Source organism: Hippoglossus hippoglossus, chromosome 16 (assembly GCF_009819705.1).
Source record: "Hippoglossus hippoglossus isolate fHipHip1 chromosome 16, fHipHip1.pri, whole genome shotgun sequence".
In the NCBI taxonomy this organism is placed as follows: Eukaryota; Metazoa; Chordata; class Actinopteri; order Pleuronectiformes; family Pleuronectidae; genus Hippoglossus; species Hippoglossus hippoglossus.
In genome coordinates this window covers 24921527-24939372 of record NC_047166.1, presented here as the reverse complement: position 1 = coordinate 24939372, position 17846 = coordinate 24921527, and the positions used below count along the sequence as shown (strand labels likewise).

General features: G+C 41.5%; 1 protein-coding gene across 50 annotated transcripts in view; it reads right to left on the bottom strand.

Moving 5' to 3' along the window:
* Window positions 1-17846, bottom strand: part of rims2a (regulating synaptic membrane exocytosis 2a) — a 133382-nt gene that overhangs the window by 5853 nt on the left and 109683 nt on the right. For 44 of the 50 annotated variants that reach the window (XM_034609974.1, XM_034609963.1, XM_034609969.1 and 41 more), the window contains one exon: window positions 11009-11253. The exons of 3 other annotated variants lie outside the window; for them this stretch is intronic. In XM_034609974.1, the coding sequence (XP_034465865.1) occupies window positions 11009-11253 (245 nt within the window). Of the gene's footprint in view, window positions 1-392; window positions 1020-11008; window positions 11254-17846 lie in introns of those variants that run through there. 3 more of the 50 variants (XM_034609999.1, XM_034610000.1, XM_034609958.1) reach the window with 2 other exon arrangements.

The following is a 17846-nucleotide window of genomic DNA, read 5'->3' as shown; positions in this document are numbered from 1 at the left end:
TTGCAGTTTCCAAATTATTTTTCTTGCCATGTACAGTGTCATATTTTACACTCATCAAGGGCAAATAACAGATTGGTTAGACAAACACAAGTAGCATGTAACAGAACAATACCACTGGCAACAGTAACAAAAACAAAAGCACTACTACTGTCTCACAACAAATCGGCTTCAGTATCAGTGTCACACAGCTCAAGCCTCACATGATCCACACTGAACTGTGCTGCCATCCTAATTAAACTAACATCTTTCAAATCCCTGCACAATCAATAGCTCTGCATCTCCCCAATATCCCTGCACCCATCTCCCCCCTCACTGCCATCCCTCAGTTTAACCAGCACTGCTGCCTCCGGCCAGGGGCCGAGGCTGGGACGTTTCCCCGGTCGTCATCTTACCTCCGTCCTCCTCATCGAAGGAGTTCATGCAGGGGAAATAGACAGCCAGCGCTTCAAACGATGCTGACAGGCTCATCTTGCTCTGGGAGTGTTGGATGCGCATCCCTGGAGCCGGAGCAGAGGTATCATGCCCCTGCCTGCCCATGTTGACCCGCAGCCGATTTTCTCAATGCGGTGAATTGAATCCACTAGACGTCAGCTTGTCGATAAAGATCTAAAAGCCAAATTTGACTTGAAATTCTAAACTGATTGAATTTGATAGATTCCTAGTAGAGGATGCTGCTACGCTGTAGGAGATCAGGTCTGTGTTGTAATCTAGTTTGTCCCTAGTTGCTCTGGAGACTGCATCTTATAGCGAGCTTCAGAGAAATGTGGCTTCAGCTGCTGAGTCTTGTGCTGTCTGGTTCTGATGTTTCTGCTGCACCTCTTTTTCAGGCAGGGGGAGGGGAGAGAGCTGCATTGCGCTCCACCAATCACAGAGTCAGGCTGCTCAGGCGCATCTCGGCTGGCTCTGCGGGTGAACAAGCTCTACCCAGAGATACTGAGCCCCCCCCCAGTCTGTTTCTCACCATTCAGCTTTTCTTTTTTTCACACACTACTTGTTCTACATTTGTGCTCTTTATCCCGTTATTTCCCTCTTCTCTCCATCTCATCCACAGGTTACAGTGGAAGCAAGTTGTTATCAGGTCTGCCAGCCGCCCTGCTTCTCTCTGACAGGGCTTCAGCTACAAGGTGGTCGCTCAAAATTCACCTGTCATACTCACACTCAAAAGAGCTACTTTAGTTTTCTTCCTTGCATCACGTCAGTATCACAGCTGTGTTGTGTCGGGGTGAATTCACAGTAGCTGAGAGTTAGAGAATCAAGAGGATGATCATTGTCACATATTCTGGTATGCAGCTGTGTCGTGTTACAACGCACACTTTCACAAAAACACACTATCAATCAATCCGGAAGGCTCTTTGTTTAAATCACTGTCAAACCGAAATGATAACATTTTTCACTCCATTTTTACCATTTGTGGACGCCTGAAGTTGTAAATAGTCCAGAGCCAAAACAAAGCAGCAGTCCTCAGAGAAAGGATTTCTTCACGGGTGGTCCCTGAAATACTTCTGAACCCTCTACTGGCGAATGACGGGTTAATACATACAGCAAATGTATAGCTTCACTTCAAAGTAAACTTCTGGTGAGTGTCACCACCGCAGCTTGGTAAAAAAATCGAGTGAAACTATGCTGCTGGGAAATGCAGCTAAAGAGCCAACTGTGGAGCCTTTGTTCTGGATATGTATGTGGCAGAATAGGCACAGCACAAGACAATAATGTGCTTCTCTGCACCATGATAAATATAGCAAGCTCCCTGTGGTGTTAGCGCTGAGGCAAAAGTTCACATCTAAGAGAGACTGCAACCTACTTCCATGAAGGAGCCACTCTAATGCATGGCCATGTCCAGTTACAAATCAAACCAATTGGGTCAGTTTTAATGGGTGTTCTCCGAGTTTCCTCAGAGTTTTCAGAAGAATTTAAATTTCTGTTAATTCTAAACATGACATGAATGAATCAAACACGTAGCTCAGTTAAAGAAGTTCTGTCTTTGAGAGCATTGTGTACTGTTGTAAACTTATAGGTTGTGTTTAACCATACAAGCTGCATGGTAGCCTACTAGGGGTGTTAAAGTCATTCTGTCACTCTAATGGTCCAATACTTTGGAAGGTGCAGCAAAATGTTTGGGTGGAAAAATGAATACTTACTGTAGATCCACTATCTATACTTTTTAACACACAAATCCCGCATGCAATGTGAACTTTGTTATGAGCTAGCAACAGGAAATCATCTTTGTTACTGAGGTCTCTTCGCCTTCAGTCAGCGACAGTGAAAGCTGAAAACTGACAATTATCCTCACAGCAGCAGGGGGTCAGGAAAATAAAAGACATTATAATTACAGTTGCAACAAGAACGACCTGTAATGGATGTTTTGTAACGACAATCTTTATAATGTTCCACATCGACTTAACCCGTAAACCGAACCTTAACCCTAATGTATTGAAAATAAATCAGTTAACACCATTGTAGATTCTTAACTCTTAATCATCACCTCATCTCAATAACGTGTTTTTTTCAGTGAGTAATTTGCAATGTATGTCGCAGCAAAATTAGAAAGTCCATCATTTGTGTAGTCCTCAGATAACAAAACTTCTCTTTGTTAAATGATGGTATGATTAGAATTGAATTGGTCGGTGTTCTGAGGTAGCACAATGCCAAGCTACAATTATCATAGTAATTAGAAATTATTATCAAAGAAAGTTATGACTTTTTTCCATGTCTTAGCTATCTTAGTCAAAGCTAATGCGTCATTATACTGGCACAATACATGGCAATCACTCTGACAACACATTCTGCATGTGTGGCTTGTTTCAACTTTCAAATCTATGGCCTTGTTTATTCTCAACCATCCACCCACTGCACAACGACAGCAAGAAGAGCGCTATCTCAATACTTGTTCACTGTCAGGCACAAACTACACCTGGCCCACCCAGTGAAGAACAAGAAACTTAATTACAGTCGTATGTTTATGAACTCATAAAACAGAGTTGGAACCTCACATGAACTCGATGATAAATCTTTCATTTGCCTCATATAATACCAAACTTTATCAGCAACATTAAAATCTACTCGTTAAAGATTAGAGTTTATTAAACAAGTTCAAAATGGTGCCCAAAGAAAATAAAGAATCAAGGTCTCTTCATAAGGACATGCATCTCTTTAAAGAAATTGTGTCACGTCAGGAACACAGATCAGATTGTTTACATCAGGGAGTTACTAGTGAGATGAAAAATGTGATCATTATCCTTTCCTTTAATCTTTGAACTCATTTTAACTCTTGTCTTCAGACCCTTTTGTAGAGAATCTCCATTTTAGGTGATGATACTCTGATTTCACAACAGCATGGCTAGTACAGATTAACATTACTAACACTGTGCAATAGTACCTGGTGTCCCTCCAAACTATGACAAACCTGCATGAGAAAGACAACATGACTGGAAATCACAGGCACCTCAGAAGGCAGGAATGTGAAGAATCTCACCAATTCTACTACAACAACAAAAGAGTGTCCTGTCCCAGAAGTCATACGGAAGATGTGCCTGGCAGTCGGCAGGATCACAGACTCAGGCCCTCGGAAGTCTTTCTAATTGATGAGAGCAGGCCGGACCAAGCGTCAGACGGTGAGTCTGGTCCAACACACAGTAAACACAGCTTAATGGAGGGCTCTAACCCTAGCAGTCACACGCACGGATGTAGGCAAACACACACTTACAAGCACTTAAATACCTGGAAACCTGGACACACACCAGCACAGCGCAAACGCAGGCAAACACTTTCTCATCCCTCAGTTTACATTCCCTGCAGCCCATACCTTGATGAAGACCAGTCCTGTCGTCTGGAAGTGTTACTTCCTATCTTGTGCGTCAAATATGAAGAGAGGAATTAGGTAGCTTTAATTTGAAATAAGGTGTAAAACAATAATAAGGGTTCAATCTCCATCAATGCATTATCTATACAGCTTATCCTTTAAGCTTAAGGGTTGCTGGGGGAGCTGGACCAGCTGACAGTGGATCAGAGGCGAGGTACATCCAGGTCATCAGTGTACAGGGCCACCATATAAACATTCACTCTCACACCTATGATCCATTTAGAGTCTCCAATTAAATTGACCCCAATCTGCATGTCTTTGGACTATGGGAGGAAGCTGGAGTAAACACAGGGAGAACATGCAAGCTCTACACAAAACAACACCTGCCTGAACTGGAATTCAAACTGGCAACCTTCTTGCTGTGAGACAACAGTGCTAACCACCACTTTGTAACCACTACACGTTTAACACAGTCCAGTCATAAAACTGCATTATAAAGTTGTTATAGCTAATGTGTTGAAATCCTGCTTGTGTTCAAGTCCCTTCCTCTGTCTAGCTCTGCCAACTACAGAGAATAATATCACAACAGACTATTAACATTACTATTCTGTTTGGTGCTATAAGGCAGCATAAAGTCTAATAATCTGACTTTTTATTTAAAAACACACTGTTATAGCACTGCAGACATCTTCTGCAAGACACATAGACACATCTTTGTAGTGAATGTTCAAATAAAATATTAATCAGAGCTTCAAATTCCACATGTCCTGTTTGTAAATGAAATCCAACTGAAAGCACAAAGTAAGAATCAATCTTGATGATGTGACAGCGCCTGTTTTATATACACAATAAAAGACTTAACACCCAAACATGTAGACACACTATGTCCTGCCATTAACTTCACACCTCCACAGAAAGGGTTCACACCTTCAGTGGAAGGTGTGAGGTAGGAGAGGCATATTTGAAACATGAAATGTGGGCGGTGAAGCAGTTGGAACAGTCCGTCCCCCCTGGCTGCTTCCCTTGACTCAGTAGTGCAAACACCGAGGCTCCAACAGATGGAGAGCTAACGAGAGAGAGAAAGGGGATCTAAACACTGATGTGTACGAAAAAATCATGATACAAACTGCTGACATCAATCCAGCCCCAACAAACTAGTGTGATACATAAAGACTTCCCTTGTGTGTGGAAAATTGCAACACAAACATGTCCCCAACGCATGAATACATCGCCTGCTTCAAAGAGGAAATGAGCATGTTTTAACCAACCTCATGAAGAACAGGCACACAGGCTCACGCTCCATGACTAAACTGACCACAGCACTTTTCAAGCGCACGTCTCATCAGGCTTCCTCTTTGACGGACAGTTATGGCGGAGTGCTTGAACACAAGATTTGAAGAGGAAGTCTAATTCAGTCATTCTAGTGGGAGTTACAAACCTAAAAATACAGGGTGGAAGTTCATTTTTAGTTCAATTTAGATGGGATGCAAGAAGTGTATCCTTAACTGTGTCCAAGCCTCAGACTCAGGCAGAGGAGACATATGGCTGAGGAAGACGAGCCCCTCTGCAGGCATAAACACAGCGAGCAGCTGGTGGAGCATGGCAGGGTTGAGACGATGAATCAACAGCTTTTAAGATGAGCTCATTGAGATGCTGACTGAATATTAAATCCCAAAATATGTATTTTCATAAAATAAACTCTTAAAGAAGGTTTCAGATTAAGCTATTAATATGTGAGCATGTCTCATCCCTCATGGAGCATGGTGGCTGTGACCTGCTCTTACTATGCATTTTAACATGTTAGATAGAAAATATGAGTGTAACAATCAGTATAATCATAATTTAAAAAAATATTTTATTCAGAGAATGTAGTGTGCTCCTATCTGTGTCAAGCACACTTCCCTGTCAATAGCAACACTAAGAGCAATGAGAGCAACATCATCCGACCAAAGGTTTGTACCTCCATGTGATTTCCACAGCCTGCTGTCATACTGTTCATGTTAATCAAGGCTCAACATTTACAGATCTGTACACTTGAGTTGTATGACAGCTAATTTATGCTCCAGCATAATTACATCAAAATGGAAAAATCATATTCAAAACAAGAACATTGGTTAATTTCTTGGATTACACAAAGTACACTGCCTGCTAGGAGACACACTATGTGCTGCGCTCGGTGTGAAAACAATTTATTTAGACCACCAAATCTGACAGTCACATCCCAGCTCGTGAATAAACAGAGTCAACAGTGATTAATGTGGCACTTACAAAAGATAAAGACTGAGCAGTCTCGGAGAGCCTTGTGTTTCTAATACCATGGGAAGTCCTTCAATAATGTGCAGAGTGAAGTATCTAAAGAGGATACTTGTCTCCACACAAGTATCCTATCTGATAAATGCACCATTCCCACAATTATTTATTTTACATGTACCTATTTATTTAGACTCATCTTTTTTGAGGCGTTTTCTTTTTCACTCTGAGAACCTAACTCTGACTGAGACATTGTTTAACTGCAGGACCTAACATACAGTTCACTCCATCTGATTATACAGTGCTGATTCTGCTCCAGGTGCACAGAGCCTGAGGGAAGATGTATGGTGACCATGGAAACAGATACCGTACCCTGCAAACACTAAGCCCTCTTTTGCAATAACATGCTACACTGTGCAGAGTGAACAAGTGCATGCACTAGCTCCCTACAACAGCCTTTAAGGGGAAAAGAAATAGACTCAGGCAAATATTGCAAATGCTAGCAATTAGAAGTTTATGTGTTTTAAAGGACACAGACTCAAAGCTTTACAATGAAAGGATCAGATCACAGATGCTTCATCGAGAAAAGATGTATATGTAGGAGGCTGCTGTTCGCAGATGAAGGGATCTCAAGTCTAAATCCAAGTCCTCAGTGACAGTCACACTGGGATATCTGGATACAACAACTAGTCAACCTCAGTGGGCAAGGACAACAACAGCAACAGAAAAGCTGTGAAAGGGAAGAATCTATGAAGAGTATCAGAAGGATTTTCTATACTTATAAGTGTATGTAGGTTACTCGTGCTCATGCTGACCATCTTCATCATTGGTATATTGCAATGGATCCAATAATAGAATTATAAACTTTTAAAAGCAGCACATCTCCTACACTATAGCCACACATATTTAGGTCACTGCAGATATGCTCATCTGAGAGCTCAGGCTGATTAACAGCCACGAGTCCCTCTGTGGATTGTTGTAATAGAGTTGGAGGAAAAGAACAGGAGGGGAAGGAGTAGCGGAGGGAAGGACAGACAGGAAATGATTCTTTAAATCCTGTGGGAGAAGTGAAGGTGAGATGAGAAGGTGAGATGAGAATGTGAAGAGGAACACAGGAGCGATGTGAAGATAGATGAATACAAGACAAATATCAGTTAGAACTCAATAAGAGGCTAGGTAAGGTAGAGAGAAGGATGAGAAGAAAGCAGTGCAGGGCTCTCGTGTCCCTCTTCCTCGCTTGTACCTGTGCCGCTGTGTTCTGTTCATGCATCATCCTGAGAGCAGCATGTCTGCTCTGGCCCCCTAGGAGATTAATTAGCGGCCTCAGCAATTGGAAGAGCTGCTGAGATAGGCACCCGAGTCAACACGAAGACAAATTACCTCGGCTGAAAGATCAAAGTTCAGCTATTTTATTACAAAGAAAACAGTCCGTGTGAAGACTGGAGGTCCAAAAACAACGTCAGTATCTGGTGTAGGTGAGAGAGCAGAGAGAAAGGAGCCAATGATTTGTTCTCTCTCCTGTATACATCTGGATATTGTCGGCCTAATAAGAAAGGTAGTATGCTCTCTCTTTCACCAGGGGACATTCTGCTCTCGGAGCAGAGGAAGCCTGTCAGTAAATGCTGAATGCTTGAATACTACATGTATGAAATAGCTGAACAGTGTAGTGTGTGTACGGTAGGAGCAGTTACCTAACAGCGCGAGTGTCGGCAGCAGCCCTTGATCAAACCTTTCGTGGTCTTATTAAAAAAAGTAGGACACTGATGTGACAGGGTTCTTTCAGGTTACAGAGGCCAGCATCCATTTATCCATCTCAGGTAACAAAAAGTGGAACGTAAGAAGAATCATAGAATACTCAAGGTTGAACCCAGGGTAACAGGAAGCTGGGTTTTTCAATTACAGCGTATTACACCACATACTCTGAATCCTCCCCACTGATTCCATCTTTTTCTCATTTCTATATCACTGCAGGCAGGCTTGCCTGTTTAGGCCTATTAAGGCCCAATCTCCTGCGTCTCCTGCACTGTTCACCTCCTCAGCCTTAATAGTCAGTGGCTGGTGCTGAGCTGTAAATCTTGCTGTCGATTATTTTTCTGGGACACCATCAGGACTGGTAAACAGAGGCTATTATGGGGTAGAGCTACAGAAAGGTTTCTGGATATAATGATTCTGTTGTGAACAAGAGAGAGACCTCATATTCCTCATAAGTTGCAAAAAGAAAAAAGAAATACTTGATTGGACTAAAAGAGCTGCTTTCCTGATATTCTTATTGTACAGAGTGGGAGGAGACTTATTATATTGTTCCTCCCAAGGATCACAAATAATCCTCAATAATTCACATAAAGAATTGGAGCAGAGTGCTCAGCACAGTGCAGCGCACACAACAAATCCCTCTCTGCAAATACAACTACACAAATCCGCTAGAAGTCAAACAATGGTACTGTCCTGAGCAATACTGTAAAAGGTCCCACACTGTGGTGTGTTCACCATTAGTGATACTGGAGAATAATGTTTTCCAAAACCGGCATGTTTTTGTATCTCATGTACTGCTGACCAACTCATTTTTAGATAGAACATGTGTTTTTGTGTATGAATAGCAGTAAAACTATTGTGAAAATAAGAACAGCAGATCAGAAAATCAGGTCTGTCTTTAGATGCCAGTCACACAGACGTGTGCAGATAAGCATATGTAAATTGATTTTCAACGGACTTGCAACATTTTCTTGTGTTACTGTATATTCCAGCTGAGTCAGACTGTGTTGCAGCAGTAAAATCTGCTCTCTCCTGAGTTTAAAGATAATGTGCCAGGGACTGGAGCTTTGCTAAATGGTGGATGAGACAATAAACGTAATGAATCAACCTGATTCTTCAGCTTGCTCACGATGACCACTTTAATGCCTCTAAATGATCATGTGTGAGTATTATTCATCACCATTTTCATTATGTTGTGAACATTGTTTTTAATTGTTCAAGTCAAATTTAAAGCCAATGTAAAATGTCAGATAAATTAAGCACTGACTGTAAAACTCCTCTGTTCCCTGGCAACCACATTGCAAATTACCGAACTTCCTTATTAGAAAATGTATTACTCTAATCATTTCTTGAATCTTGCTTTGTTTTTTTTGGTCACAGAAGTGTTACTGCACTTTGCCTCCAGCTTGAACTGCTTCATGTCCTTTTTCGTGAATGATTAATCTAAACCCCATGAACTCAATCATGAATCAGTTTCAGCAACAAGCTCCAGTCTTGGTTGTGTTTTAGTGTCTTATTACAGTTCACTGCTATTTGTCAACAGACGGCTGGATGCTTTGCTGAATGCATACGAAGGCCATCTTCTTGTCAATTTTGCTTTGTTCTGCCTCCTTGCGTTCGGTGTCAAGTCCTGGTGTGGACTTATGTTCAAAGTACGGTTTCCTTATCACAGCTCGACAAATGTTTATACAGACAACGTGATACATTTGTATTTCCCAAAAAGTCAAGTGCCTTCAGCAGTTCAAACCAAGAACTGCAAACTGTGTATACAAAGTGCTGAACAGCCTCTTAAAGTCGGCCATCCTTTGAATGCACCCTTATAGACGGCGGTGCGCCTCCCAGGACGGTGCACAACAAAGTAGGGCAGAATGCATCTTGGCAGTGTTAATGCTCACGCAGAACCAAATACAGATCTCCAGGCAGATGTATGCACACTCTCACAAGCTCTACTTGAGGCACTCAGAGGCATTCAGTGAAATATTGATAGCTCTATGGGATTCAAGCTGCCTTGTGTGTGCATGTGTGTGTAACTTTGTTCCTGTTGTGTGACGCTGTTCAAATGTGTATCCAAAGATAAAAATAGTCAAAATGATAACACATTTATAACCAAATCATCCTCTATTTTCCAACATCCATATCATAAATGAATCATATTTCAAGGCAACAAAAATTAACTGGTTTACAATTGACATGATTTACAATTAGTAGAAATCTTTCACTTAAAGAGATGAGGAAGCAGCAGCACATGTGCCAGTCAAATCACGTGCTCGGGGGGGGGGGGGCAGGGCAGCGGCACGTGAGAGCACAACCCTGCTCCACTTGGACTCATCTCATCCAACATGTCTTTCTCCATGAATCTCTCTCTGTCCCTCCGCCAGGCTGTTGAGTCAGATCTGGACAGAGAGAGTGCTGATGGGTCGAAGTGATTATTGAGCACTTTAAGGTTGAATAGATCGAGATGAAAAGGCACTTCATATGAAAAGACCAAAGCCCGATCTGTTGGCCAGAAACATCACTGCACGCCACCTGCTAGGCTTCTTCTTTTTCTTCCCACTGTCTGGCAGCAAGTGAAGCAGCCAACCCCTCTAAAAGGGTTACTGAGCGCCTTTGAGAAGAAAGTAGGATAGCAAACGTAACAGCCCACTTTCTGCATAAAAATACTTGTTCCTACATTCAGCTAAAGGAAAATAGGTTTGAAAAAACGCCAACACAACACACCCCTTCTTGTCTATCTCTTGCATGTGCACGCATTCTCACATGCACTCAAAAACACACCCTTCATGTGAAGTAGCGTTTTTGCATTCACAAATCACAGAGAGCATCACAACACGAGAGAGGTGACACAACTTTACCAGCTACAAGCAGCTGAGGACATCGATGGCAGTTACAGCAGTAACACGTTTTCCAAAATGAAATGAGAAAACACAACTGCAGTGGTGAAATAGGAAAGGTAAGAAAGAAATCGGGGTAGGGTAGAGAAAGAGGAATTTCCAGGAGAGTTGCTTCCTAGAAAAAAAGAGAGAAAAAGGCCTTCTGCTGTCTTGACCTCCAGAAAAGGGTCCCTGCTAGATTAGAACAAAGGTGGGGAGAAGGAAGGAGCTGGAGAAGAGAGAGCTGCGGCATTAGAACGCAACATTCAGGACAGAAAACGACAGCGACAGATGCTCATCACATACGAACACTCTTACAGTTCAATGGCTGTCCTACCTGTTTGGCTGAGCTGAGAGGTGCTCCGGCTCTTGCGCGACATGCCAACCATGGCCTGCATTTTGGCACCAATGCTGGAGCGCCTCTTCTTGTCGTCAGTGCCTACCGTGCCAACCGCCGTGTCCGACTGGCTGCCGTCCGTCTTCTCCAGGTTACACATGTCGCCACTGATGCTTGTGCTCTTGGTGATGTTCATCCCGCCTGTCGAGCCCATTTGCCTGTTTTTCATTTTGGATGCAAAGTCACTGTCAGCCACCACCATTGATAGGGGGGGCAGGCAAGGACAGAGGAGAGAGGACAGGGCACAGGAGAGAGGACAGGACGGAGGAGAGAGGAGGCCAGTGGATGTGGAAGAAGAGATGATGGAGAAGGAAAGAAAAGAGGACAGGAGATGGCAGGTTGTGGGGTGAAGAGGAGAAAAGGACAGAGTTCAGGTACAGGATGTCATGACAGTATATTACAGTATAGTTTAGGCTTTAAAGTGGAGATACTGTTTATCAGATAAACCATTAGATATTCAACTGTATTTAGCTCCTTAAGAAGATGAGAACTATTACTTTCTATGACTTTTTGACCGTAGGTTTTTACTTCTATTATATTCTTACCAACACAAAACGTAAGGGAACACTGCATGCTGTGCTTCCTAAATGCTGAGGAATGTTTGAGGCCTTTTCTGAGAGTTTTAAAAGAAAACAAATATCAGCACTGACTGAAGCACCGGGTAGGTCTCCATCTTTATTGTTTTTGACCTATATCTTTCTTGTAAACATGTCAAACTGGATCACGGGTCAAACAACTGTGTTGTGTGCTTTTCTTTCCTTATAAAACCTTTCTTGAAAGTTGGAATCATTAATCTTTACATCAATGTCTTTGTATCTATCGTCTTCTTTAATCCCTTTGCTGGTGCGCTTCTGCATAATATTACCTCTTGAGCCAACATGGTCAACATTTGAATATTTAGGAAGAACTCCAGAACAGCTAATCATGCACTTGGTAGAATGATGCCATCTTCTGTTTGAACTTTCAATCTCTAGTTGCCTAAAGCTCAACATCTTTAAGATTGCTATTTCTGACATTTCAAAACACTGTTTTTCTTTAGTTTCAATAAATTCTACATTATGTGCCACACTTGTTTTAATGCTATTAATGTCGTTATGCTGAAGGTATATAACTATATAATAAGAAAAGCTGTTTTATTCTACCAGTGCTCTTTACATGAAGATAGAAAATAATGTGCAACTTCTCTGAACCTGGGTCATCACCACACTGCCGGATTATTATTATTCTACAGTTCCTTCTATTTGAAAGGAATTGGCCCTATTAAGGCCTTATTTCAGCTCTGCCAGTAAAATTATCTTCAGGAGACAAATTACATTCTGTTTCTTAGGTCCTGTATTCTTAATGGGATTTGTTACATGAAATGCCCTCAGGCTACTATTCATTAATTCAAGTGTCCGACCTCCACTGTTAAAGTGTCATATAAAGAGAACTTATGGCGAGACGCCCTAACTGAAATTGTAGAAGAATAAATGCATTGTGACAGTTGATTCCATCAATTACTTCAATTAGGCTCCTTCAAACTCTGCTTTTTCACACATGAGACATTAGTGTTCATCGCCATTGTATTCGAATTGGGAGAATAACAAGTATATATAGGAGATTACTTCTGACATTGTCACAGGATTCCAAGTGTCGGCAAAAATGTTGCACTACCTTGACGGGAAAGGTGAGTGATGCCTTTGATCTAAGTGTTGCTACTTCCCTTGCTGCAGCTTCAGCAGTCTGTCCTTCTGCCTGGCATTTATTGCCTGGTCCGTGTCCTCAAGTTAATAACATGTTTTGTTTTGCAGCCAGTGGTGAAGTAAGGCAGATGTGCTGTGACAGGAAGCATACACCCTGTATCTTAGCCTGTCGTTGAAAAACTTGTGTTTATGCCAGTTCTAACGCCAGCAGCGTCTGTTATGGATCAGCCTGAACTTAATTCACTCCATAAATATTGAATGTTTATTGGGGATTAGTGGCTTTGATAAGTTAATGCAGCCTAGAAGCTTTGAAGCCGACTTCAAGTGTCTTGATTCCAGACAACATATGAACTGATCTGCTTCAGGTGACATATTGAAATATGCCTTTTCACAATCGTCACAGTGAGGCTGTATTTCAACAGCTCGGAACGGGGAGATAATGCCGCCTCTTTCCTTAAACCAATATCACCAGGAGAGAGGTCAGGGACACATTGTCTCAACAAAATTATTTCCCACTAAGGTTAAAATGGATCAGCACGGAGCTTGTTCACACCTTTTCAAATAAATATGTTGTGATATATAGAACATATTAATTGATTTAAAATTAGATGCCATTGATTCATCCAAAGGGACAAATGACCTTCTAGTAAAAGTTAAAATGTTAATTTGTCTTATATGTAAACAAACATCCTGTTCTTTCAAATCCACACTGGCAATCTATTTTTCTTGCTGGGTAAGTTTCTCAGTGCATGACGACATGTTACAGATCTAAATGTCAGCTCGTTCAATATGGAACGTTGTAGTGACTTAACTTTGACTTGACTGACAGCAGCTGTATGGAATGAATTTACACCAGCCTCTCTCCACACCCTCTCTCATTACAGTATCTCTCCTCTCTGTACACGTCTTGGCACCCGATTTCAGTGTGTTTAATAAATGTGCCTGCTTGGAAAACAGGGACCCTCCTGGGATTTCTAATGTCCAAACCCAGCCCGCAGAACACGGTGTTGCAGATGCAGATTGCAGACCATGCATTTTCATTCAGGCCAAGATGTTCCCAAAACAAAACCTGGAAAATGTTCTGTATTGCGAAAGTTTGCTGTGTTGAGTACATCAAGTAAATTGGTCTTTGAAGCTTCATATCAGCCAAATATACTGTATATATACAGTTTAAATAAAGTGTTAAGACTCACTTCTAAGTTTTATTTATTCACTTAAAGGGCTAATTAACTTAATCATCTAAGAAGTAACAGATATGTTAAACAAGAGAGCTACAATGTATGAAACTGTCAGGCAAGGGGCCTTCTGTCCTCTTATCTGCTATTCTTGTTCGCTTGTTCGCACACAGGATCACTGCGTCTTTATCAGGTGAGGCAGGAAAAAATGGGTTTCCATGGCAACTATGCCCCCAGCCTCAGCATTAGCATGCGCACACGCCTGTCAACAGAGCTACAAAGTTTTCTGTCAGAGAGTGGAGTGAGCAGAAGTGAAGTCTTCCATTAAAGTCAGAGTCTCATATCGATATGTTATCACGGGTTGAAGAGGTAACGCAGCTTCAGGTCTCTCCTTCCATTCACTGCACCAGCTGTTGTTGAGTGGAGTGGGTGGAGCGGAGGCTAGAGTAAACATTCCTTCCTTCCTTTTAGTAATGATCAGCCCCTGTCCTTCAAAACACCGGTCGTTACTCTCCCTCACATGAATGAGCCGTTACCTGGGCAACAATATTGGATAGAGGGGAGAGGCATGGAGGAGGGGAGGTGATGTGGGATTTAAAAGTGCTGATGGAAAGCTCCTTACATCCTGAAGAAGACTGGACATCAGCCTTGAGCCGAGTGATTATGTATCTCTATGTGCAGAGGAAGCGCCCAATGACAAAGAACACACATGATGCTCGTGCATCAAGCCAGTTTGAACATGCCTGTTTAATGTGTGCGGATGTATATTTACAATGTGACCTCAATACATCGGGGATGAGTCATAAGTAACTGCAGCTGGCAGGGATATTTCTGCAGAATCCCAGCGCTCCGTCGCTCTTATAGATAACCAGAGTATGATTGAACCTCCTATCATTTGGGGCAGGCAGCATCTTATCCATTACACAGCTGTTTGCTCACTTTTCAATTGATTATTTATGGCATCAGTCTCTGCACTCTCATGCAGAGGCTGTATTTTAACTGTTCGGGTTCATTGTACAGGCGGATGTGTGTGTCGTCACTGGCAGAGCTTACATAACAGTACGTGGAGAAGAGAGGTCCCTTTTCTTATCACAGAGCATACACTACATATCACACTGCCTAGTCAATGACACAAAAAGACAGAAGACATAAAGTCTTCTTCTCTTTCCATTCCACAGAAATAGTATCAAGGCTCCAGACTAACTTTTTCATTTAGGTGCAACCAGAACTTTTCACTGCGCCTTTTGGCACCGCAATAATACACCTATTATACTTTTTTGTTTGACAGTTCCCATATGTATTGGTAATTTCTTAACTCAGGCTAAGCGAACGATTTCGATTCAATATTAATATTATTTAAGGATACTTCATTGTACGATACCAGTTTTTGGATATGAAAGAAATCCTCATAGAACTAAAGCTGTAAACTGAAGAAGGAAACCTCTAACTTGTATTAATAACTATTAATAGGCCTCAATAACAAATCTTGTTGGACGATACTTTGTCCCAGAAATTATTGCGATAAATGATATTATTGTCTCTCATTGTGAAACCATTTTAAACCACTGATATGATGATAATATCACAGCATAATGAAGTAAGTCCACCCTTTCAAAGAGCAATGAACTTTTAATTCTAAAGAGTATTCAGTCTGACATTTGAATTAGAATTAAAATGGTTGCACTCTGGAGCTCTGATTATCCTGTTTTATAGAGCTGAGATGTGTGGCTTTGATACACACGGCCATGCATGTAGGACTTATTTGAAAGTCTGAGCATGTCACTGAGCAGCAGCATGAAGGTCAGGGAAATATTCTGAAATGACGCTTTGCACAGTTCCGAGCGAGGGCAGAACAAATGGGCATCTTGGCTCTGCAACTAAAGGAGTGAGAACAAGCTCATGTTGATGTCTGAGGTGAAAATACAGTAAACCTCACCAAAAATGGTAATTTCTACTTTCCGTATATGCACAGGTCTGTGCATATACCGTTCTTCAAACTAGATTTTCTTTATTTCTCATTTAAGTCTGGTGAGTAATGTAACTTATTAAATTACTTCTTGGCAATGGATAACATTTCTTTTTTTACCTCCTGTGTGGTGTCTGTACACTGACTTGTTCCTTTCCTGTGTGGCCTAAACACTATATGCTGACATGTCCTGACAACATGTGACTCAAAAAAGCTTCATACACAGCAACAAATCAAAAATCAGAAGTGACACATAATTGGGTTTCAGCTATTTTTAGAAATACTGTTGATTAAAATTGTGTTATTGTTGAACATTTGGTTTATTTGAAGCTATTTTATTGGCTACCATTCTACATTTTTTTTAAATAAAATATCTGAATTGCTTTTGGAAAATTGCCTCATTATTTACTGTGTACTGTGAGCACCTCACATCCTCACTATATCTGAGTGAGAAATCTAATTCAGAAGGTTTTAGACTCAGCTCTTACTGAGTATGTGTCTGTTGTTGTCCCAGAGAAGCAGAATGACTCACATGTGCTTAGAAAGTAGATAATTCTTGTTTTATACTGTAGCTGTCATGAGGGAGTTGGGGTTAAACACACAGATAGGAGCTGTCAGTGTGTTAAAAATGGAAATAATCCAGCTCAGCTTTCAGTCAAGGTGGAATACACTGAAATGTGAATACTACCGCTGAATTTAAAGCTATCTTGGGCAAATATCTTTTCAAGCCGTCTTTATTGTCAATCACAATGATCAGAGTTTCCATTGACTGAAGGTGAATAAACGGCAGGTTGACAGTGTTCGTATGAGGACTGTGGTGTTACGGAGAGAGAGAGAGTGAAGAAGCTGGAGGAGTGTGGGAGGTTTGGGTGACATGTTGCAGAACTCAGACAGCGTGTGACGGACACAGACTGACAGACAACATACTGATGCAACACTCCAGCAGGGAGCCACACGGACACACAGTAAAGCAACACAGACTGCAGCCTCAGAGCAAACCAATGGACACCTGTGCGCTGCTGTATCAAGTCTAAACTGTGAAGGTGCTACACCTGTGTACATTTCAATGGGCCTGCTCACATTTCTACAGTGTGCAATGGCCTCCCGCACACGTGGGATGCAATTTGTTAATCAGACTGTACACACTGGTGCAGCTTTAATCGCACATAAGAGGGTACAGCTTTTATCTTAATGTGTTTTCTCCGAAGTCCAAGGAGATTGTTGATCAGCCCTAAAGATGGGTAGAAGCACTAACTTGGATCCTGCTGTGAGTGTGATTTGATAGTGAAGCCATCTTATTAGGAGTAGAAGCTAAGCTTTTATCCTGCGGTGGGATTCCAAATCACTTTGTTCTTGAATCTGCTCGACATACTTTTTATTTCTGCTGGTCCAGCGGCGCTCAGAAATGAAACCATATAGTCTCTTGTGGCCGCAATGAAATTGTGTCATGTTAAATATAGTCTGAAGGTCTTAGAACAAAAATGTTCTGCATGCATCAACTTAAACAGTAAAGGTTTACACCTATACATTCAGCCGTATGATTTATCACACTGAAATACAACAGTACAATACAAGGTGAAATATGAATAGAAAATCATATCCCTGAACTACACTAGACAAACTTCAAGATTGACATAAAGTTGACTGTACTGTGGTGTGGCTTCATGTGCCAAAGAGAAATGCATCAACTCACTGTTATCTATCAGCAAATAGTGTTTGACTTGAGTTTTGTGATGCAAAGGACTCTCTGAGTGGGTGTTACATTCCTCTACTGAAGGAACTGTCTGCTTACACGCAGTTATATTTGCCATGTAGATTTCTAGGTTTGGTCTTAGCCATTTTCAAAAGCAGAATGTCTTTCCAGAGACAGTGTCCAGGTTGGTCAGAATAATCCACAGACCTGTCAACACTTTTCTCTGTTTTCACTGTTTAGAGTGATGTCTCTGGATGAGTGA